The 27,209-nt window shown below is 36.2% G+C and overlaps 1 protein-coding gene across 6 annotated transcripts in view; it reads left to right on the top strand.

Annotated features, from left to right (window-relative positions):
* Nucleotides 1-2,311: 2,311 nt before the first annotated feature.
* Nucleotides 2,312-27,209, top strand: part of LOC138853125 (zinc finger homeobox protein 2-like) — an 88,896-nt gene continuing 63,998 nt past the window's right edge. For 3 of the 6 annotated variants that reach the window (XM_070087922.1, XM_070087923.1, XM_070087924.1), the window contains exons 1-2: nucleotides 2,314-2,762; nucleotides 15,870-16,046. In XM_070087922.1, the coding sequence (XP_069944023.1) occupies nucleotides 2,751-2,762; nucleotides 15,870-16,046 (189 nt within the window). In that variant the 5' untranslated portion in view covers nucleotides 2,314-2,750. Of the gene's footprint in view, nucleotides 2,763-15,869; nucleotides 16,047-27,209 lie in introns of all 6 variants that reach the window. The other 3 variants (XM_070087925.1, XM_070087926.1, XM_070087927.1) reach the window with 2 other exon arrangements.

Genomic DNA, 27,209 nt, shown 5'->3' on the forward strand with positions numbered 1-27,209 from the left:
CTGCGTCTCCCTCCACCAGTGTCTGCCTGCGTCTCCCTCCACCAGTGTCTGCCTGCGTCTCCCTCCACCAGTGTCTGCCTGCGTCTCCCTCCACCAGTGTCTGCCTGCGTCTCCCTCCACCAGTGTCTGCCTGCGTCTCCCTCCACCAGTGTCTGCCTGCGTCTCCCTCCATCAGTGTCTGCCTGCGTCTCCCTCCATCAGTGTGTATCTGAGAGCCGACCAGCTGCTGATGGATAGTTTGGTAAGTATACAAACTAGTCTTCTTAAACCTACAAACGAAACACTTGAACATTCTTATTATAATCGCTGATACGCAGTATGAAAATATAATCGTTCTCTTTGACATTGTTTTCTATGAAACAACAGGTACACAACTTGTTGTAAGTGGCAGCAACAGGTACGCAACTTGTTGTAAGTTGAAGCAACAGGTACACAACTTGTAAGTTGAAACAACAGGTACACAACTTGTAAGTTGAAACAACAGGTAAATAACAAGTTGAAAAAACAGCAACACAACTTGTAAGTTGAAACATAAGGTACACAAATTGTAAGTTGAAACAACAGGAACACAGCTCTTTTGCAGTCTGGCACCTTGGAACCTGGGTACCTTGGTAACTGGGTACCTAGGAACCTAAGTAACTGGGCACCTTGGTACCTTAGTAACTGGGCACCTTGGTACCTTAGTAACTGGGTACCTGGGTACCTTAGTAACTGGGTACCTGGGTACCTTAGTAACTGGGTGCCTGTATTCAACTATCGACCTCAGTATCTTGTGAACTTAGTAGGAGTTTATAATTTTGCTTCTAATAATTAATCTAACAGTTTTTATGTTACATATCTAATGTAAGTGTAGATATACTCTCGTCTTTTTTAGTTTCAATATATGTTCCAGTTTAACAGTTTAAGTATTAAGTTCATATCGGCACTGTAAGTTCATGCAGATATTGACTTTTGATGTGGGTAAGTGTTTTAAACACCCGCTCCTCTTGTTAACCTAGCATTAAATAGGTACCTGTGTGCTGGTGGGCTGTTGTAAGTTGCATCTTAGGAAAGAGGATCTAGGAACCTCAAGGAATATAAACCACACTGCTTGGCATTCTTGGATTAATAATCTGAATTATTCTTCTTCTAAATCTAGGATGCATCAACTAGTCTTTACCACGAGGGTGACTGGTCCTGGGTCTGGACAAAGGTGACTGGTACGGGGTCTGGACACAGATGATTTGTCCTGGGTCTGGACACAGGTGACTGGTCCTGGGTCTGGACACAGATGACTGGTCCTGGGTCTGGACACAGGTGACTGGTCCTGGATCTGGACACAGATGACTGGTCCTGGGTCTGGACACAAGTGACTGGTACGGGGTCTGGACGCAGGTGACTGGTCCTGGGTCTGGACACAGGTGACTGGTTCTGGGCCTGGACACAGGTGACTGGTCCTGGATCTGGACACAGATGACTGGTCCTGGGTCTGGACACAGGTGACTGGTACGGGATCTGGACGCAGGTGACTGGTCCTGGGTCTGGACACAGGTGACTGGTTCTGGGTCTGGACGCAGGTGACTGGCCCTGAGTCTGGACACAGATGACTGGTACGGGGTCTGGACACAGGTGACTGGTCCTGGGTCTGGACACAGGTGACTGGTCCTGGGTCTGGACACAGATGACTGGTTCTGGTCTGGACACAGATGACTGGTCCTGGGTCTGGACACAGGTGACTGGTCCTGGGTCTGGACACAGGTGACTGGTCCTGGGTTTGGACACAGGTGACTGGTCCAGGGTCTGGACACAGGTGACTGGTCCTGGGTCTGGACACAGGTGACTGGTCCTGGGTCTGGACACAGATGACTGGTCCTGGATCTCGACACAGATGACTGGTCCTGGGTCTGGACACAGGTGACTGGTCCTGGGTTTGGACACAGGTGACTGGTCCTGGGTCTGGACACAGGTGACTGGTCCTGGGTCTGGACACAGATGACTGGTTCTGGTCTGGACACAGATGACTGGTCCTGGGTCTGGACACAGGTGACTGGTCCTGGGTCTGGACACAGGTGACTGGTCCTGGGTTTGGACACAGGTGACTGGTCCTGGGTCTGGACACAGGTGACTGGTCCTGGGTCTGGACACAGGTGACTGGTCCTGGGTCTGGACACAGATGACTGGTCCTGGATCTGGACACAGATGACTGGTCCTGGGTCTGGACACAGGTGACTGGTCCTGGGTCTGGACACAGGTGACTGGTCCTGGGTCTGGACCCAAACAATTCCATATACAAATTACCAAGGACAGGCACCCTAGGATTATCCCCATTAAAAGGTCAGACAGTGACTTTTTTTTTTCATTGAGGTCATTATTATTGAAATTTTCCCGTTATTAAATGTACGTTCTCTGTGTGACGACAAAATATTCATCTGTATGGCTCCCCAGTATTTTTTTTTTTCGTTTAACATCAGTAAAAAGCCGAAACAGTTCCCTCTGTATTAGCCGATGCAAATGCTATCTGTACAATACACAGGGAACTGTTGAGTTTTTGTATCACGTGATGTCTCCGACTCCCTGGCATACTTGCTGCACCCTTCAGTGTTTACCAGCGTCAGTGTCTCCCTCACTGTCTCCTTGTGCCAGTGTCTGCGTCTCCCTCCACCAGTGTCTGCCTGCGTCTCCCTCCACCAGTGTCTGCCTGCGTCTCCCTCCACCAGTGTCTGCCTGCGTCTCCCTCCATCAGTGTGTATCTGAGAGCCGACCAGCTGCTGATGGATAGTTTGGTAAGTATACAAACTAGTCTTCTTAAACCTACAAACGAAACACTTGAACATTCTTATTATAATCGCTGATACGCAGTATGAAAATATAATCGTTCTCTTTGACATTGTTTTCTATGAAACAACAGGTACACAACTTGTTGTAAGTTGAAACAACAGGTACACAACTTGTTGTAAGTTGAAACAACAGGTACACAACTTGTTGTAAGTTGAAACAACAGGTACACAACTTGTTGTAAGTTGAAACAACAGGTACACAACTTGTAAGTTGAAACAACAGGTACACAACTTGTTGTAAGTTGAAACAACAGGTACACAACTTGTTGTAAGTTGAAACAACAGGTACACAACTTGTAAGTTGAAACAAAAGGTAAATAACAAGTTGAAAAAACAGCAACACAACTTGTAAGTTGAAACATAAGGTACACAAATTGTAAGTTGAAACAACAGGAACACAGCTCTTTTGCAGTCTGGCACCTTGGAACCTGGGTACCTTGGTAACTGGGTACCTAGGAACCTAAGTAACTGGGCACCTTGGTACCTTAGTAACTGGGCACCTTGGTACCTTAGTAACTGGGTACCTGGGTACCTTAGTAACTGGGTACCTGTATTCAACTATCGACCTCAGTATCATGTGAACTTAGTAGGAGTTTATAATTTTGCTTCTAATAATTAATCTAACAGTTTTTATGTCACATATCTAATGTAAGTGTAGATATACTCTCGTCTTTTTTAGTTTCAATATATGTTCCAGTTTAACAGTTTAAGTATTAAGTTCATATCAGCACTGTAGTTCATGCAGATATTGACTTTTGATGTGGGTAAGTGTTTTAAACACCCGCTCCTCTTGTTAACCTAGCATTAAATAGGTACCTGTGTGCTGGTGAGCTGTTGTAAGTTGCATCTTAGGGAAGAGGATCTAGGAACCTCAAGGAATATAAACCACACTGCTTGGCATTCTTGGATTAATAATCTGAACTATTCTTCTTCTAAATCTAGGATGCATCAACTAGTCTTTACCACGAGGGTGACTGGTCCTGGGTCTGGACACAGGCGACTGGTCCTGGGTCTGGACAAAGGTGACTGGTACGGGGTCTGGACACAGGTGACTGGTTCTGGTCTGGACACAGATGACTGGTCCTGGGTCTGGACACAGATGACTGGTTCTGGTCTGGACACAGATGACTGGTTCTGGTCTGGACACAGATGACTGGTTCTGGTCTGGACACAGATGACTGGTCCTGGGTCTGGACACAGATGACTGGTTCTGGTCTGGACACAGATGACTGGTCCTGGGTCTGGACACAGGTGACTGGTCCTGGGTCTGGACACAGGTGACTGGTCCTGGGTTTGGACACAGGTGACTGGTCCTGGGTCTGGACACAGGTGACTGGTCCTGGGTCTGGACACAGGTGACTGGTCCTGGGTCTGGACACAGGTGACTGGTCCTGGGTCTGGACACAGATGACTGGTCCTGGGTCTGGACACAGGTGACTGGTCCTGGGTCTGGACACAGGTGACTGGTCCTTGGTCTGGACACAGGTGACTGGTCCTGGGTCTGGACACAGGTGACTGGTCCTGGGTCTGGACACAGATGACTGGTCCTGGGTCTGGACACAGGTGACTGGTCCTGGGTCTGGACACAGATGACTGGTTCTGGTCTGGACACAGATGACTGGTCCTGGGTCTGGACACAGGTGACTGGTCCTGGGTCTGGACCCAAACAATTCCATATACAAATTACTAAGGACAGGCACCCTAGGATTATCCCCATTAAAAGGTCAGACAGTGACCTTTTTTTCATGAAGGTCATTATTATTGAAATTTTCCCGTTATTAAATGTACGTTCTCTGTGTGACGACAAAATATTCATCTGTATGGCTCCCCAGTATTTTTTTTTTTCGTTTAACATCAGTAAAAAGCCGAAACAGTTCCCTCTGTATTAGCCGATGCAAATGCTATCTGTACAATACACAGGGAATGGGTATTTAAGGAAAATGGGAAATGGATACACTCACCAAAAATTATAGTGTGTCCTACTTTATCACAAGTTCTCTTTCCCAACCTTGCTTACAATAGCCACGGGACAGAAAATGACCTTAAAAAAGAATAAATTAAAGGCGAGGCACAGGAATGACCAACACATTATGAGGGGAAGGGATGGGGGCAGAAGTAGAGAGCCTCACTTACCGTAGTTCCGAGGTTATGGGTCCAGTGCTTTACCACTGATCTACGGGGCTTTTAATAGAAAAGTTTAACATAAGGCGCTGCTGTGTCCTGCCTGCGTCAGCGGCTACTGTCTGTAACCCTATTGTCCTTTCCCACAACTTTGAGGGAAATGAGGATAGATTTACTGTGAGAGCTGCTGGGGCTGTGGGAAGGGGCAATAGGTTTACAGACAGTAGCCAATGACACAGACAGGACACGGCAGCGCCCTCTGTGAGAAGTAACTACAGACCTGTTAATCTCAGAACCACGGTACAAGCCCCCCCCCCATCCAACCTTCTGTTTATTCACTGACAGTCGTCCATTACTATATATATATATATATATATATATATATATATATATATATATATATATATATATATATATATATATATATATACACACACACACCAAACTGCGGCTGGCCAGGTTTCGACCCCACGACACTGTCCCGCCTCATGAGACCACACAATGTATATGTGACATGTACATTTTTCACTGTGTCAACTAAGGCTCTTTAAAATATCTCCGGAAACAGCAGCATGTTAGACTGATAGTTTTATCTGTCCAAGGTTGCATCATCAGTGGGATGTTTCTAAATGTGTGCCCTCTCAGCTCCTGTTTCTGAGTGGGGTCCTGTCGTACCTGTTCTTAGGACTATGAACGCTTCCTACCTCCTTGTTTCTCGAGATCATTCCACTTCGTGATTAACCTGAGGCTGAAGAAATATTTCCTAAAACTCGCGCGGGTGTGTGTGTGTGTGTATTGGCCTATTCTCTACCTGCTCCAAGAGCCTTATCGTACCTCTTCTTAAAGCTACGTATGGATCCTGCCTCCACTACATCACTCTTCATAAATAATCGCTGCGGACAGGATTCGAACCTATGCCGACAGAGCCCAATGGATTTCAAGTCCCTCTCCTTCACCACTCGGAAACCTCGTCTGTGTGTGCGTGTGTGTGTGTGTGTGTGTGTGTGTGTGTGTGTGTGTGTGTGTGTGTGTGTGTGTGTGTGTGTGTGTGTGTGTGTGTGTGTGTGTGTGTGTGTGTGTGTGTGTGTGTGTGTGTGTGTGTGTGTGTGTGTCCCTACCTATTTGTGGTTGCAGGAGTTGAGTCACAGCTCACTGTCTCGTTCACTGTATTACTCTATATGTGTTAAAATTCACAACACGACAAATATTTCTTTACATGTGTCTGGAGTGTTGGATAAGTTGTCATAATCATCCACAAAGAAAAAATGTTTACTCCCTATTCTTCACGTGTACGTTGACAACACTGTATACACATTAACAGCGAGTATGCATGTGCATACTTATACATACTTGTGTTCATCTGCTTATGTATGTATGTATTAATATGAGCGTATGTGTGTGATATATTAATGTTGAGTAATGCAGCACAGCCTTGCACATCTCATCCTGGGTCAGGTTATATTCAGCATAAGCAGAGTCCACTATAAGGCATGGCTGGTTAATGGTGTTTAAACTTAAAGCCTCTCGACTACAGGAGGGTCATTATGGCTGCAGGTGACCTGTTCCCCCACCAGTCAAGAAGACTTAGATTCCTGAAGTAGGGATCAATGTAACCTCACTCATACAGCTCTCGGAGTATGAATCTTCTCTTATACGACTTTAGAGATTATCAGGTTTTTTGTTACAATCATCTTGCTTGTTTTCTGTGTTCACTTTTAATTTCTTTTACCCAGCGAAAGTACTCCACTAGCCTTTGCAGGTTTTGTTGAAAATTGTATAAAACACCGACAAGTTGAAGATTAAGATACATGTTCAACACTTGTGTATCTTTCACTGCTACTACTGCCTCTGTATTTGGCTGAAGAAGACTACTGTGTAGGCGAACCGTTTCATTAATAAAGTTACCCAAATGTTATACTGTACATTTGTCTTAGTCTTCAATTCGGAGCTTTTCTTTAGAATGTCCAAACAAACAAACAAAAAAAAAACTGTCATCAACAAAGAGTAACTATGATAACATCAACTATGATAACATCAACAATGATAACATCAACTATGATAACATCAACTATGATAACATCAACTATGATAACATCAACAATGATAACATCAACTATGATAACATCAACTATGATAACATCAACTATGATAACATCAACAATGATAACATCAACTATGATAACATCAACAATGATAACATCAACTATGATAACATCAACTATGATAACATCAACAATGATAACATCAACTATGATAACATCAACTATGATAACATCAACAATGATAACATCAACTATGATAACATCAACAATGATAACATCAACTATGATAACATCAACTATGATAACATCAACTATGATAACATCAACAATGATAACATCAACTATGATAACATCAACAATGATAACATCAACTATGATAACATCAACTATGATAACATCAACTATGATAACATCAACAATGATAACATCAACTATGATAACATCAACTATGATAACATCAACTATGATAACATCAGCTATGATAACATCAGCTATGATAACATCAACTACGATGACATCAATTATGATAACATTAACAATGATAACATCAAATATGATAACATCAACTATGATAACATCAACTATGATAACATCAACAATGATAACATCAGCAATGATAACATCAACAATGATAACATCAACTATGATAACATCAACATTGATAACATCAACAATGATAACATCAACTATGATAACATCAACTATGATAACATCAACAATGATAACATCACCTATGATAACATCAACAATGATAACATCAACAATGATAACATCAACAATGATAACATCAACTATGATAACATCAACTATGATAACATCAACAATGATAACATCAACTATGATAACCTCAACTATGATAACACCAACTATGATAACATCAACTATGATAACATCAACAATGATAACATCACCTATGATAACATCAACTATGACAACATCAACAATGATAATATCAACTATGATAACATCAACTATGATAACATCACCTATGATAACATCAACTATGATAACATCAACTATGATAACATCAACTATGATAACATCAACTATGATAACATCAACTATGATAACATCAACAATGATAACATCAACTATAATAACATCAACTATTATAACATCAACTATGATAACATCAACAATGATAACATCAACTATGATAACATCAACTATGATAACATCAACTATGATAACATCAACTATAACATCAACTATGATAACATCAACTATGATAACATCAACTATGATAACATCAATTATGATAACATCAACAATGATAACATGAACTATGATAACAACAATGATAACATCAACAATGATAACATGAACTATGATAACATCAACAATGATAACATCAACAATGATAACATCAACTATGATAACATCAACTATGATAACATGAACTATGATAACAACAATGATAACATCAACAATGATAACATAAACTATGATAACATCAACAATGATAACATCAACAATGATAACATCAACTATGATAACATCAACTATGATAACATCAACTATGATAACAACAATGATAACATCAACAATGATAACATGAACTATGATAACATCAACAATGATAACATCAACAATGATAACATCAACTATGATAACATCAACTATGATAACATCAATTATGATAACATCAACAATGATAACATCAACTATTATAACATCAACTATGATAACATCAACTATGATAACATCAACAATGATAACATCAACTATGATAACATCAACTATTATAACATCAACTATGATAACATCAACAATGATAACATCAACTATGATAACATCAACTATGATAACATCAACTATAACATCAACTATGATAACATCAACTATGATAACATCAACTATGATAACATCAACTATGATAACAACAATGATAACATCAACAATGATAACATGAACTATGATAACATCAACTGTGATAGCAACAATGATAACATCAACAATGATAACATCAACTATGATAACATCAACTATGACAACCTCAACTATGATAACATCAACTATGATAACATCAACTATGATAACATCAACTATGATAACATCAACTATGATAACATCAACAATGATAATATCAACTATGATAACATCAACTATGATGACATCAATTATGATAACATCAACAATGATAACATCAACTATGATAACATCAACTATGATAACATCAACTATGATAACATCAACTATGATAACATCAACTATGATAACATCAACAATGATAACATCAACTATGATAACATCAACTATGATAACATCAACTATGATAACATCAACTATGATAACATCATCTATGATAACATCAACAATGATAACATCAACTATGATAACATCAACAATGATAACATCAACAATGATAACATCAACTATGATAACATCAACTATGATAACATCAACTATGATAACATGAACTATGATACCATCAACAATGATAACATCAACAATGATAACATCAACTATGATAACATCAACTATGATAACATCAACTATGATAACATCAACAATGATAACATCAACTATGATAACATCAACTATGATAACATCAACAATGATAACATCAACAATGATAACATCAACTATTATTGCATCAACAATGATAATGATAACATCAGCTATGATAGCATCAACTATGATAACATCAACTATGATAACATCAACTATGATAACATCAACTATGATAACATCAACTATGTTAACATCAACTATGATACCATCAACAATGATAACATCAACTAAGATAACATCAACTATGATGACATCAATTATGATATCATCAACAATGATAACATCAACTATGATAACATCAACTATGATAGCATCAACTATGATAACATCAACTATGATAACATCAACTATGATAACATCAACTATGATAACATCAACTATGATAACATCAACAATGATAACATCAACTATGATAACATGAACTATGATAGCATCAACTATGATAACATCAACTATGATAACATCAACTATGATAACATGAACTATGATAACATCAACAATGATAACATCAACTATGATAACATCAACTATGATAGCATCCACTATGATAACATCAACTATGATAACATCAACTATGATAACATCAACTATGATAACATCAACTATGATAACATCAACAATGATAACATCAACTATGATAACATCAACTATGATAACATCAACTATGATAACATCAACAATGATAACATCAACTATGATAACATCAACAATGATAACATCAACTATGATAACATCAACAATGATAACATCAACAATGATAACATCAACTATGATAACATCAACAATGATAACATCAACAATGATAACATCAACTATGATATCATCAACTATGATAACATCAACTATAATAACATCAACTATGATAACATCAACAATGATAACATCAACAATGATAACATCAACTATGATAACATCAACTATGATAACATCAACTATGATAACATCAACAATGATAACATCAACTATGATAACATCAACAATGATAACATCAACAATGATAACATCAACTATGATAGCATCAACAATGATAACAACAATGATAACATCAACTATGATAACATCAAAAATGATAACATCATCTATGATAACATCAACTATGATAACATCAACTATGATAACATCAACTATGATAACATCAACTATGATAACATCAACAATGATAACATCAACTATGATAACATCAACAATGATAACATCAACTATGATAACTTCAACAATGATAACATCAACTATGATAACATCAACTATGATAACATCAACTATGATAACATCAACTATGATAACATCAACTATGATAACATCAACTATGATAACATCAACAATGATAACATCATCTATGATAACATCAACAATGATAACATCAACTATGATAACATCAACAATGATAACATCAACAATGATAACATCAACTATGATAACATCAACAATGATAACATCAACAATGATAACATCAACTATGATATCATCAACTATGATAACATCAACTATAATAACATCAACTATGATAACATCAACAATGATAACATCAACAATGATAACATCAACTATGATAGCATCAACAATGATAACATCAACTATGATAACATCAACTATGATAACATCAACTATGATAACATCAACAATGATAACATCAACTATGATAACATCAACAATGATAACATCAACAATGATAACATCAACTATGATAGCATCAACAATGATAACAACAATGATAACATCAACTATGATAACATCAAAAATGATAACATCATCTATGATAACATCAACTATGATAACATCAACTATGATAACATCAACTATGATAACATCAACTATGATAACATCAACAATGATAACATCAACTATGATAACATCAACAATGATAACATCAACTATGATAACTTCAACAATGATAACATCAACTATGATAACATCAACTATGATAACATCAACTATGATAACATCAACTATGATAACATCAACTATGAAACATCAACAATGATAACATCAACTATGATAACATCAACAATGATAACATCAACTATGATAACATCAACAATGATAACATCAACTATGATAACACCACCTATGATAACATCAACTATGATAACATCAACTATGATAACATCAACTATGATAACATCAACTATGATAACATCAACTATGAAACATCAACAATGATAACATCAACTATGATAACATCAACAATGATAACATCAACTATGATAACATCAACAATGATAACATCAACTATGATAACACCACCTATGATAACATCAACTATGATAACATCAACTATGATAACATCAACTATGATAACAACAATGATAACATCAACAATGATAACATGAACTATGATAACATCAACAATGATAACATCAACAATGATAACATCAACTATGATAACATCAACTATGATAACATCAATTATGATAACATCAACAATGATAACATCAACTATTATAACATCAACTATGATAACATCAACTATGATAACATCAACAATGATAACATCAACTATGATAACATCAACTATTATAACATCAACTATGATAACATCAACAATGATAACATCAACTATGATAACATCAACTATGATAACATCAACTATAACATCAACTATGATAACATCAACTATGATAACATCAACTATGATAACATCAACTATGATAACAACAATGATAACATCAACAATGATAACATGAACTATGATAACATCAACTGTGATAGCAACAATGATAACATCAACAATGATAACATCAACTATGATAACATCAACTATGACAACCTCAACTATGATAACATCAACTATGATAACATCAACTATGATAACATCAACTATGATAACATCAACTATGATAACATCAACAATGATAATATCAACTATGATAACATCAACTATGATGACATCAATTATGATAACATCAACAATGATAACATCAACTATGATAACATCAACTATGATAACATCAACTATGATAACATCAACTATGATAACATCAACAATGATAACATCAACTATGATAACATCAACTATGATAACATCAACTATGATAACATCAACTATGATAACATCAACTATGATAACATCAACTATGATAACATCAACAATGATAACATCAACTATGATAACATCAACAATGATAACATCAACAATGATAACATCAACTATGATAACATCAACTATGATAACATCAACTATGATAACATGAACTATGATACCATCAACAATGATAACATCAACAATGATAACATCAACTATGATAACATCAACTATGATAACATCAACTATGATAACATCAACAATGATAACATCAACTATGATAACATCAACTATGATAACATCAACAATGATAACATCAACAATGATAACATCAACTATTATAGCATCAACAATGATAATGATAACATCAGCTATGATAGCATCAACTATGATAACATCAACTATGATAACATCAACTATGATAACATCAACTATGATAACATCAACTATGTTAACATCAACTATGATACCATCAACAATGATAACATCAACTAAGATAACATCAACTATGATGACATCAATTATGATATCATCAACAATGATAACATCAACTATGATAACATCAACTATGATAGCATCAACTATGATAACATCAACTATGATAACATCAACTATGATAACATCAACTATGATAACATCAACTATGATAACATCAACAATGATAACATCAACTATGATAACATGAACTATGATAGCATCAACTATGATAACATCAACTATGATAACATCAACTATGATAACATGAACTATGATAACATCAACAATGATAACATCAACTATGATAACATCAACTATGATAGCATCCACTATGATAACATCAACTATGATAACATCAACTATGATAACATCAACTATGATAACATCAACTATGATAACATCAACAATGATAACATCAACTATGATAACATCAACTATGATAACATCAACTATGATAACATCAACAATGATAACATCAACTATGATAACATCAACAATGATAACATCAACTATGATAACATCAACAATGATAACATCAACAATGATAACATCAACTATGATAACATCAACAATGATAACATCAACAATGATAACATCAACTGTGATATCATCAACTATGATAACATCAACTATAATAACATCAACTATGATAACATCAACAATGATAACATCAACAATGATAACATCAACTATGATAGCATCAACAATGATAACATCAACTATGATAACATCAACTATGATAACATCAACTATGATAACATCAACAATGATAACATCAACTATGATAACATCAACAATGATAACATCAACAATGATAACATCAACTATGATAGCATCAACAATGATAACAACAATGATAACATCAACTATGATAACATCAAAAATGATAACATCATCTATGATAACATCAACTATGATAACATCAACTATGATAACATCAACTATGATAACATCAACTATGATAACATCAACAATGATAACATCAACTATGATAACATCAACAATGATAACATCAACTATGATAACTTCAACAATGATAACATCAACTATGATAACATCAACTATGATAACATCAACTATGATAACATCAACTATGATAACATCAACTATGATAACATCAACTATGATAACATCAACTATGATAACATCAACAATGATAACATCATCTATGATAACATCAACAATGATAACATCAACTATGATAACATCAACAATGATAGCATCAACAATGATAACATCAACTATGATAACATCAACAATGATAACATCAACAATGATAACATCAACTATGATATCATCAACTATGATAACATCAACTATAATAACATCAACTATGATAACATCAACAATGATAACATCAACAATGATAACATCAACTATGATAGCATCAACAATGATAACATCAACTATGATAACATCAACTATGATAACATCAACTATGATAACATCAACAATGATAACATCAACTATGATAACATCAACAATGATAACATCAACAATGATAACATCAACTATGATAGCATCAACAATGATAACAACAATGATAACATCAACTATGATAACATCAAAAATGATAACATCATCTATGATAACATCAACTATGATAACATCAACTATGATAACATCAACTATGATAACATCAACTATGATAACATCAACAATGATAACATCAACTATGATAACATCAACAATGATAACATCAACTATGATAACTTCAACAATGATAACATCAACTATGATAACATCAACTATGATAACATCAACTATGATAACATCAACTATGATAACATCAACTATGAAACATCAACAATGATAACATCAACTATGATAACATCAACAATGATAACATCAACTATGATAACATCAACAATGATAACATCAACTATGATAACACCACCTATGATAACATCAACTATGATAACATCAACTATGATAACATCAACTATGATAACATCAACTATGATAACATCAACTATGATAACATCAACTATGAAACATCAACAATGATAACATCAACTATGATAACATCAACAATGATAACATCAACTATGATAACATCAACAATGATAACATCAACTATGATAACACCACCTATGATAACATCAACTATGATAACATCAACTATGATAACATCAACTATGATAACATCAACTATGATAACATCAACTATGATAACATCAACAATGATAACATCAACAATGATAACATCAACTATGATAACATCAACAATGATAACATCAACTATGATAACATCAACTATGATAACATCGACTATGATAACATCAACTATGATAACATCAACTATGATAGCATCAACTATGATAACATCAACTATGATAACACCAACTATGATAACATCAACTATGATAACATCAACTATGATAACATCAACTATGATAACATCAACTTTGATAACATCAACTAGATAACATCAACTATGATAACATCAACTATGATAAAAGTCATCTATGTATTAGTTACCATTTGTCAAAGGTTCTGGTCGATATACACTTGGCCCTTTATTGTGTGCAATGTATGTACTTACCTATTTGTCGTTGCTGAGGTCGAGTGACAGCTCCTGGCCCCGCCTCTTTGCTGGACGCTACTAGGCCCACTCTCTCCCTACTCCATGAGCTGTATCGTATCTCTTCTTAAAGTTATGTATGGATCTTGCCTCCATTACATCACTCTCCAGATAGTTCCACTTCCTGACAACTAAATGTCTGAAGAAATACTTCCTAACCGTGTGTGTGTGTGTGTGTGTGTGTGTGTGTGTGTGTGTGTGTGTGTGTGTGTGTGTGTGTGTGTGTGTGTGTGTGAGTGTGTGTTTTGCTGAAAATACATCCACACACACACAAGGAATATTTGTCATTACAGGTGGGTGGTGCAGGTAGGTGGGTGCTGGTACAAGACCTGAATGATGCTCTGCAGGTGGGTCAGGTCAGCAGGCTGGGTGCTGACAGTGGACCTTACCGGTGTAATGTTTGCGACCAGAACCTCGCCTCCAAGTCCTCCATCAAGGCTCACCTCTACACACAGAAACACCAGAATAAGGTACTAAAAGACGCAGTAATCCCCGGTGAACAAAGCTCTTGATAAGAGGCGTGTGAGTTTCCCTCTCACCTATTACCATGTTTTTTCCCTATAATCTACCTTGTCCATAATTACTATCGCATTTGCTTTGTCTGCTTTCGTAAGTTGAAGTCTAGGATCTTTCCTTAATTCATGGTATTATATATATATATATATATATATATATATATATATATATATATATATATATATATATATATATATATATATATATATATATATATATATATATATGTATTTATATATATATATATATATATATATATATATATATATATATATATATATATATATATATATGTATATATATATATATATATATATATAACCACTGTGAAAGAATAGTGAATCTCCAAGAGCATTCGTGACTACTCACATTATCAAGGAGCAATAAAAATTTTGATGTTACTTCCTTGTTTACGAAAGTTCCTGTTGATGGTTTATTAAGTTTCTTATCTGAAGAACTTGTTAATTATGATTTACCATTGCCAGTTCCTACTATCATTAAACTTATTAAAATTTGCATTGTTGATGCAAAATTTGTATTTAATGATAAGTCTTACACTCAGAAGTTTGGTATGGCAATGGGAAATCCTCTTTCACCTGTTCATAGTAACCTATACATGGAATTTTTTGAAACAAGATTGCTTAACACAATCCTCCCTAATAGAGCTAAATGGTTCAGATATGTTGATATTTTGTGTCTTATGCCCAAGAAAGTAGATATACACCATTTCCTTGGCAAATTAAATAGCTTAGCCCATTCTATAAACTTTACTGTTGAGTTTGAGGAAAATAACTCATTGCCTTTTCTAGATGTTTTAATTATTAAGGATAATAATGAATTCAAATTTAAAACTTACACAAAACCTACAAATAACTGTTCCTATGTCCACTATTATTCTTCAAATCAAGATACAGTTAAACTGTCTATTTTCTCATCAATATTTTTGAGAGCTTTGCGTATTTGTAGTCCAGAGTTCATAGATGAAGAAATATCCAAAATTTATGAAATAGCTAATGATCTGAAATACCCAATAAACGTAATTGATAAATCTTTTAAAATTGCTAGAAATACTTTTTACAATCCAAAAAGGGACAACCAACCTTATTCACCTAAAATTCTGTTGGTTCTCCCTTACCATGAAAAGTTGGTTGATATGCCTTCTCTTCTTAAAACTTTTAATATCAAAGTTGTATTTAAAAATCTTGAAACAGTAAAAAAACTTTTGAGAAAGAATTCCCCCCAAAATGGTGACGGATGTGTCTTCAAGATTCCTTGTAAAATTTGCGATAAAGTTTATTACGGTCAAACTGGTAAAAGTCTCGAACTAAGATTAAAACAACATAAATATAGCATTAGAACTGGACAAGATTCCAATGCTCTATTTACTCATGTAAGAGATTTTAACCATCCAATTGATTTTCAAAAAGTTGATTAAGTTGTATCAAGCAAGTCCATGGTTGACAGGAATATAATTGAATCTTACACAAATAACCCGCACATAGAAGAGAGGAGCTTACGACGACGTTTCGGTCAGACCTGGACCATTTACAAAGTCACAGTGTGACTTTGTAAGTCGGTCCAAGTCGGACCGAAACGTCGTCGTAAGCTCCTCTCTTCTATGTGCGGGTTATTTGTGAATTGTTCCAGTCACGGTATTGTGCCTTTTTTGTTATTTATAATTGAATCTTGTTTCATAAAAAGCAGTTTTGAGAATAATATGAATATTTCCTTTGGTTTATATAAATTAGATCCATTTATAATTAATGGTATTTGGTATTAATGGTATATTGGACAAATAATAACTTAATTCTTGTGAAGAATAGTCTGTGGGTTGCCGTGAAGGACTTATCTAGTTGGGCCAGCGGGCCTGCTGCAGTGTTCTCTTTCTTATGAGTCGTGCGTCAGGTGTTGCTTTGTTGTGGGATGTGATGGTGAGGTGTGGTCTAGACCCTTTATATATCTTCCTTTGATGTATTACTTTTATTGTTCCTTGATAATGTGAGTAGTCACGAAAGCTCTTGGAATTTCACTATTCTTTCACAGTGGTTGTTTTGCATATATATATATATATATATATATATATATATATATATATATATATATATATATATATATATATATATATATATATATATATATATATATATATATGATCACAGTAAACAGGTGATATCAGAATATGCAGAAGAACCTCTGTGAAAGAATAGCAATATTCCAAGCGACTTCGTGACTTCTCACATTATCAAAGATGTATAAAAAACAAAACATCAAAACAAGGCATATATAGGCAAGGGTGTAGCTTTGTTGTGGTGACGTAATTGTGATGTAGTCCAACTGTGATTTTGAGGTCTCTAAGGGACACCTAATTTAACCTAATTAAATGGTCACACCTTGCCTTGGCAAATAGCTGTCAGACACGACTTTCGGCTTAAGTCTGAGGTCTTTTGGTCTTGACAGCATCAGATCTCAGCGTCAGGTCAAAACACGTAGTGCACAACCCATTGTGGGGGGTGCTTGAAGTTTCATATAAGCCCAACGATCAGCATGATCAGGGAGTCGAGTGGAGCTCTGGCCTGTGTGCAGAGCTGAGCTGGAGAGTCTTGGGAAGAGATTCTGTTGGAGACATTGGGCAGAATACTGGCTTGGAGCAATACTTGTGCTGTGTAGGTCTTGGGGACATGTGGCTAGTGTGTGTGACTTAGTTCCTGTGGTGAACTGTCCTCTGAACTATATTGTAATTTATATTCTGTTTCGTCAGTTGATTGTATTCCCTGTCTCACTGCTTATATGTACCACCCCATTTATCTAAACCCAATAGATGTTCTCCTGTTCCCAAATATATTATTGTACAAGGACTTAATAATAAACTGTGAGTGGAATAGTAATATTCACTGTCCCCGTTATTTATTCTTTTATTCATTGTTTTATTTCAAGCTCTGAGAAGGTGAGTAGTGTGGTGGTAGAGATAATGAGAGGTGATGGTGTAGTCACCATTGACCTTACATTACCTCTGCTAATCATTCGATTCGCCTCTCCTGACTAACTCTTACCTATTCACTCCCTTTACTCCCATATTCCCCAATTATCCACACGTTCCATACCCCCCTGCTACATCACATGATGGTGAGGTTTTGTCTTGACTATTTATAAGCCTTCCTTTGATGTTTTGTTTTTTATAGTTCCTTGATAATGTGAGAAGTCACGAAAGCACTTGGAATTTCATTTTCTTTCACAGTGGTTGTTTTCCATACACACACACATACACACACACACACACACACACACACACACACACACATATATATATATATATATATATATATATATATATATATATATATATATATATATATATATATATATATATATATATTACATATATATATATATATATATATATATATATATATATATATATATATATATATATATATATATATATATATATATATATATATATATATATATATATATATATATATATATATATATATATATATATATATATATATATATATATATATATATATATATATATATATTATATTTTAATATATTACCACACTGGCCGATTTCCACCAAGGCAGGGTGGCCCGAAAAAGAAAAACTTTCACCATCATTCACTCCATCACTGTCTCGCCAGAAGGGTGCTTTACACTACAGTTTTTAAACTGCAACATTAACACCCCTCCTTCAGAGTGCAGGCACTGTACTTCCCATCTCCAGGACTCAAGTCCGGCCTGCCGGTTTTCCTGAATCCCTTCATAAATGTTACTTTGCTCACACTCCAACAGCACGTCAAGTATTAAAAACCATTTGTTTCCATTCACTCCTGTCAAACACGCTCACGCATGCCTGCTGGAAGTCCAAGCCCCTCGCACACAAAACCTCCTTTACCCTCTCCCTCCAACCTTTCCTAGGCCGACCCCTACCCCACCTTCCTTCCACTACAGACTGATACACTCTTGAAGTCATTCTGTTTCGCTCCATTCTCTCTACATGTCCGAACCACCTCAAGAACCCTTCCTCAGCCCTCTGGACAACAGTTTTGGTAATCCCGCACCTCCTCCTAACTTCCAAACTACGAATTCTCTGCATTATATTCACACCACACATTGCCCTCAGACATGACATCTCCACTGCCTCCAGCCTTCTCCTCGCTGCAACATTCATCACCCATGCTTCACACCCATATAAGAGCGTTGGTAAAACTATACTCTCATACATTCCCCTCTTTGCCTCCAAGGACAAAGTTCTTTGTCTCCACAGACTCCTAAGTGCACTGCTCACCCTTTTCCCCTCATCAGTTCTATGATTCACCTCATCTTTCATAGACCCATCCGCTGACACGTCCACTCCCAAATATCTGAATACACACACACACACACACACACATATATATATATATATATATATATATACATATATATATATATATATATACATATATATATGTCGTGCCGAATATGTAAAACTGGTCAATTAGCAAGAACTCATTTAAAATTAAGTCCTTTCTAAAATTTTCTCTTGTACGTTTAAAGATATATTTTTTTCATTAATGTTGATGTAAAAATTTATAATTTTGCACCAAAAGAATCTTAGAAAACTTACCTAACCTTATGGTAACAAGCGCAATTAATTTTAGCCTAACCTAACTAAATATATTTTAAATACGTTTACAATAATTTAATACTAAACAAACACAATGAAACATATTTTTTTCGTTAGGTTCAGAATGATTTTTGTGAAATTATTGCATACACAAATTTTCATTCGTCTTATATGGCAACATGAGCCTTGCTATTTAAGCCAAAATCGCAAGTTCTGCCTATTCGGCACGACACACACACACACACACACACACACACACACACACACATATATATATATATATATATATATATATATATATATATATATATATATATATATATATATATATATATATATATATATATATGCATGACTTGTTATAAACAATTAGAAAAAGCTTAGGGCTGGCTTTTTATATCTTATAATTTCATACTTGATATCTCAGAAACCCACCTACCCCATACGGGGAGTAGGGGGATGATGGAAGGGTGGGGTTGGCACTGACCACCAACCCTGTCTAAGGGTAACCACGGCTGGTGACACCTACGCTACTCTGAGACCTCTCTTCCTGCTTTGGTTGCTCTCTTGCAACATTACACAGCTCCTGATGACGCACTGGGAAGTGTGAAAGTACTTGAGCTAAAGATTTCCAACACCCCGTGGCTTGTCCTGCATAGTTAAGATCGCCTGTCTGCGACTGTTTGCATCATGAACGCCACTCGTCACCTCTTCTCCCAATATATATATATATATATATATATATATATATATATATATATATATATATATATATATATATATATATATATATGTCATACCAAAAAAGGAATATATATAAATGTTGTACCGAATAAGGAAAACTTGCGATTTTGGATTAAATAGCAATGCACTTCTTGCCGAATAGGACAAGCGAAAATTTGTGTGTGCAGTAATTTCGGAAAAAATATTCTGAATGTAACGAAATAATATATTTTGTTTAGTTTATTTATTATTAAATTGCTGTAAACTTATCTAAAATAAATTTAGTTGGATTAGGATCAATTAAATTGAGCTTGTTATAATAAGGTTAGGTAAGTTTTCTAAGTTTCTTTTGGTAGAAAATTATTATTTTTCACATTAACATAAATGAAAAGAAAGTATCTTTAAATTTAAAAGAGAAAATTTTAGAAGGGACTTAATTTTAAGTAAGTTCTTGCTAAATTACCAGTGTTACCTATTCGGCACGAAATATATATATATAAATATATATATAAATATATATATATATATATATATATATATATATATATATGTATATATATATATATATATATATATATATATACAGTGGACCCCCGCATAACGATCACCTCCGAATGCGACCAATTATGTAAGTGTATTTATGTAAGTGCGTTTGTACGTGTATGTTTGGGGGTCTGAAATGGACTAATCTACTTCACAATATTCCTTATGGGAACAAATTCGGTCAGTACTGGCACCTGAACATACTACTGGAGTGAAAAAATATCGTTAACCGGGGGTCCACTGTATATATATAAGGGAGATGCCACCCCTAGAACTTTGCTGGGGACACTCATCCTCAGAGGAAAAAATAAACGTATTTCAGGGAAAGCTCAAGGTTCTTCCTGGAGCTGTTTAAATATTTTCTTCTCCTACCACCCCCTGTAATTTATAGTATATATGTACTTTATTAATAGACAGAATACATTGATAGAAAACACAAACATGAATACATTGGTACAATATATCAAAGATTTTGAATCTCCTCCAGCTCCACCAAAGCCAGATGCAAACCCATTATGCAGCATGTATTTTCCCTCTGGATGGCCATGCTGAGGTGCTGGAACATGAAAGTGACTGCCCTTGGGTCCCTGGTGGTGTTGAGTCTGGAACCCAGTTCTTTAAGGAAATGTGTGGCATTTTTCCCCCATGATCCCAAGGTCTCTGATACCACTGGGACAAATTGTTACTGTTGGCTTATGTTCCTGTACTTGCCGACTATTACGACCCAGGTAATCAAGGTCTGTATCTTAGATGTAGAAAGGGAACTTGGAGCAAAATAAACACAGCAGAAAACTTTGAACTGTATTTTCCTTCACCAAGTATAAACAGATGTACACTATATACACTATGTACAGCAAATAGGTATTAATGCAAGCCACAGTAGTCAAGGCAGAACAGCAATCAAGAGATAAGAGATAACCGTGCTTCAACCACCAGCAGAATGAAAATGACAAGGGTTAGAACGTGAGTGGTAACCACGTCACCTTCACAATTGCCAGATCCACATTATGACTGGCTGAACCTAGGTACTGAACCTAGGCCCCGATCGTCAGACCCTTAGTGCCTGGTTCGCTGGTTGGGGAGATAGCTTATGTGAGAATGTGGACATACTCCAAATAAAGGTTACATACTCTTTGCATGCCACACCCCCACCTCAAGAGAGCTCAGGACTAGGCTTCCACCTTCATGGGTAAAAAGTGCCACCATGGAACAGTATAATGGAACTGCCTATCCTCTTAACCATCCAACTCATTAGATAGAACTCAGCTTTTTTCATGATATAAAACGAAAATCTAAACTTAGAGTAAGACAGCAGATAGTAGGGTTAATGTAGGTCCAAGATACCTGAGGACAGTAGCAGAATATCCCCTCACTAAAAAAAAAACCCATAGCATTAAATATTCAGTATATACAAAAAGGGGAAAAAAAGAGCTAACGTTTTTTACCCAAAGTCCCTAACACATCCTAACCTAATACATTAAATGTGGGATAGGGAATCAGCCAGCTTATTTTCTTTGCCGGCGATGTGACAAATTTTTATGTTATAAGGTTACAGCTGGAGACTCCATATCATGAGTCTTGTGTTGTGGTTCTTCATATGTTGAATATAGACCAGAGGATTGTGGTCACTATAGACTGTGACCACCTGAGAGGTCTGGCCCATATATACTTCAAAATTATCCAAGGCCATTATCAGAGCAAGGGCTTTTTTTTTCAATTGTGGAGTAGGCCCTCTGGTGTGGCTGATACTTGGCTCAGAAATAAGCCACAGGCTGCAACCCATCGTCCCCAGATTGCAGAAGTACTGCCCCCATCCCAGACTCACAGGCATCAACCTGTAATATGAAAGCTTTTGAGAAATCAGGAGACAGGAGAACGGGTGCAGTACAAAGAATTAGTTTGGCTTTGTTGAAAGAATCTTGACACTCCGAGGTCCACTTAAAGGGGACTTTGTGACTGGTAAGTGAGGTTAGAGGGGCTATAACATCTGCAAAACTTTTACAGAATCTTCTATAAAATCCTACCATACCTAGGAAATGTTGGAGGGATTTCCTATCCTGAGGTACTGGATAATTTTTAATGGCAAGAATTCAAGCAAATTTAAGGGCCACTTTACCACTACCTACTTCATGGCCCAAAAAGTTAATAATAGACTGGTCAAAGGATGACTGGGCTAAATTAACAGTTAAGTGCTAGAATCCTAATCATGTCCCAATTATCTGACACTATAACTATGTCATCTACATAAGCTGCCGTGCCTTCAAGTCCTTTAATAGCCTGATGGACCAGTTTCTGGAATGATGCAGGTGAGCTTTTCATTCCAAAGGGAGTAACAGTATATTGATAATGACCTGGAATTATGAAGGCTGAGATTTCCTTCGCCTTATCTGTCAAAGATACCTGATAGTAACCTTTAAGGAGGTCTAATTTAGAGACAAAGATAGTCTTACCAACGAAGATGATTTCATCATCTAAATGTGGCAGAGGGTAAGCATCTGGAATGGTAACCTCATTCACCTTACAGAGTCTGTGCACATTCGAAAACCTCCATTAGCATTCTTAACAAGGATGCACGGTGAAGCCCATGGACTAGATGATTCCTCCACTAACCCATTCTCTAACAGAAAGTCTACCTCCTGCTGAAGTAGCCTCTGTTTTTCAGGATTAGCTCTGTAAGGGTAGAGTTTAATAGATTTAGAGTTTCCAACATCTACATCATGATATCCTAGTGTACATTTCTTCAGAACGTCCAAAAAGATATCAGGGTAAGATTGTAGGAGTGCAGTTAAACCTGTTACTTGATTCTTAGACAGCCCCACCATTAAAGGGCTAGGGTCGTTGAGGAGGACGGAATTGGGAAGTTTTACATTAATCTCAGAAATAGAGTGCAAAGAGTCAGGGTCATCTACAGAGGCAGAGGACAGAGGACAGAGTCATTATTGGGACTTTATCTGATTAATGTGGTAGGTTTTAGCTTTTGAGGCCTTGTCAAAGGGAGATACCACATAATTTACACCAGACCATTTACTTACACTTTGCATAGGTCCTGTAAATCTAGCTTTTAAGGTGTGACCAGGTATAGGTTCCTGTACCAACACCTTGTCTCCTGGACGGAAGGAGGGAAACTTTGAATTTCTGTCATACCTCTGTTTCATCGTGTTTTGAGCTGCCTTTAAGTTAGCCTTAGCCAATTGACGTGCCACCTGCATCCTTGAAAAAGGGTTGTAGAGTGTTGAGCAGGCGTCTTCTCCCATCCATCCTACCTTGAGCACCCAAAGAGGACCTTGTACATTGTGCCCAAAGATCAGCTCAAATGGACTATACCCTGTGGACTCCTGCACGGTTTTCCTTATTGAGAACAGCAACAAAGGTAGTGATTCATCCCAGTCTGTAGGAAACTGTATACAAAACGTTCTCCTCATGGTTTTTAACGGCTGGCGGAATCTTTCCAAGGCGCCTTGGGACTGAGGATAATAGGCAGTGGATAAGTTGTGAATTATTCCTAGCCTAATAATGCTTCCCTAAAAGCTTTGACAGTTAAGTTAGTACCTTGATCACTTTAGGCAGATTTAAAAATGCTAAAGCAAGAAATAAACTTAGTTAAAGCTTTAAGAATTGCTTTAGTATTGATACTGTGCATGGGGATTGCTTCTGGGTATATATTAACTCTATCCATAATAGTAAATAAGTACTGATTCCCAGATTTGGACGTAGGTAGTGGACCTACACAATCTATGATTAATTCTGCAAAAGGTTCTCCATCGACAGGTAAAGGATGGAGAGGTGCAGGTTTAATGGAATGTCCAGGTTTTCCTACTTGCTGACATTCTCTACAACAGTGGATATGATTCTTCACATCCTGCCTTAATTTTGGCCAGAAGAATTCTTTTAATATTCTATACAGGGTTTTAGTAATTTTTAAGTGCCCTCCTAACGAAGAGTTATGAGCTATATTCAATATTTGTGGTCTAAATTTTTTTGGAACTACTAACCTAACTGTCTTTTGCCTTCCCTTCACCTTCTTACCAGTCTCAGTGCAGATTAAGATGTTTTTAATTTTATATTTGACTGGATGATCTGAGAAGGATTTACCCATTGCTGCCTGAAAAGTGAAATTCAATGAACGGTCTTTTCACTGTTCCTCTCGGAAGGACAGTCCCTCGGGCATGGAAACAGAGACATCTGGCAACCTTGGAATAGGAAGGCTTGATCTGGGTCTGTTCACTAAATTTAGGAGGCCCTGGCCAGTTTTCCTCGTAAAACAAATTGGCTATTCTGAGATCAGAGTCGTCCAAGGATAGGTTAGCATTCTCATCAGAGATCCCTTGGGATTTTGCCCGAGTTATGACCAACATCGGAGAAGAATTAGTCATTATAGGATCTGGACATGTAATGGAATTAATGTTATTACCCAGTAATAACACGGCATCTTTCATAAGAAATCCATCAGAAACACCTACAGTTAAATATCCAGTGTAATATTTACTCTGCACATATATTTTATATAAAGGGACAGAAAACACTGCTCCTCCAAAAGCTTCTAAAGGAACAGAGGATTGCAACGAGGTGTGTTCAGAAAGTGGAAGTACTCTCTTATCAGTGAGCAATATGCTCCAGTATCCCTAAAGGTTCTGACTTCAGTTTTCTTTGAATTTTCCTGAAGGGATATTTGACAATTACTATAGTATGGGGCCATCCCCTGCTCTGCTTCTTTCAGGGTCATATTACTAGTGACATTATAAATTTTCCCTAATGGCTGGGGTTTATTCGGGCAGTTAGGCCTGATGTGGCCTGATATATTACAGTGGAAGCATACTACCTCATTTTTGACCTTAGTTCCTTGCTGATGTTATGGCTGGCGCCACTTGGGGTACTGATGTCATGGCTCACTAGGCTGACCATGAGTTGAGTGATGTGGCTCACCAGGTGACTTAGTTGGCTGACGTCATCATTCTCCTTTATCCTAGCACTTCATCCTCCAATCAGGGGTTCTTCTTTGACGATCTCTGCACATGCCAAGCTGTTAAAAAGAGAGATGAGACCCCTCGGACAAGGAGTGGTTAATTTCAAAAGTATCAGCGAACTTGGCTGCCTCCAATGCAGTAGCCAAGGAGTGATCTTGTAGGAAGACTCGAACCTCTGCTCCAACAGACTCCAGTAGGTTATCCACCAATATTAATTGCACTAAATCGTCAAAGTTAGTGACACCACTTGCCCGGTACCACTTGGTAACGGCTTTG

Source organism: Cherax quadricarinatus, chromosome 23 (genome assembly GCF_038502225.1).
Source record: "Cherax quadricarinatus isolate ZL_2023a chromosome 23, ASM3850222v1, whole genome shotgun sequence".
Taxonomy (NCBI): domain Eukaryota; kingdom Metazoa; phylum Arthropoda; class Malacostraca; order Decapoda; family Parastacidae; genus Cherax; species Cherax quadricarinatus.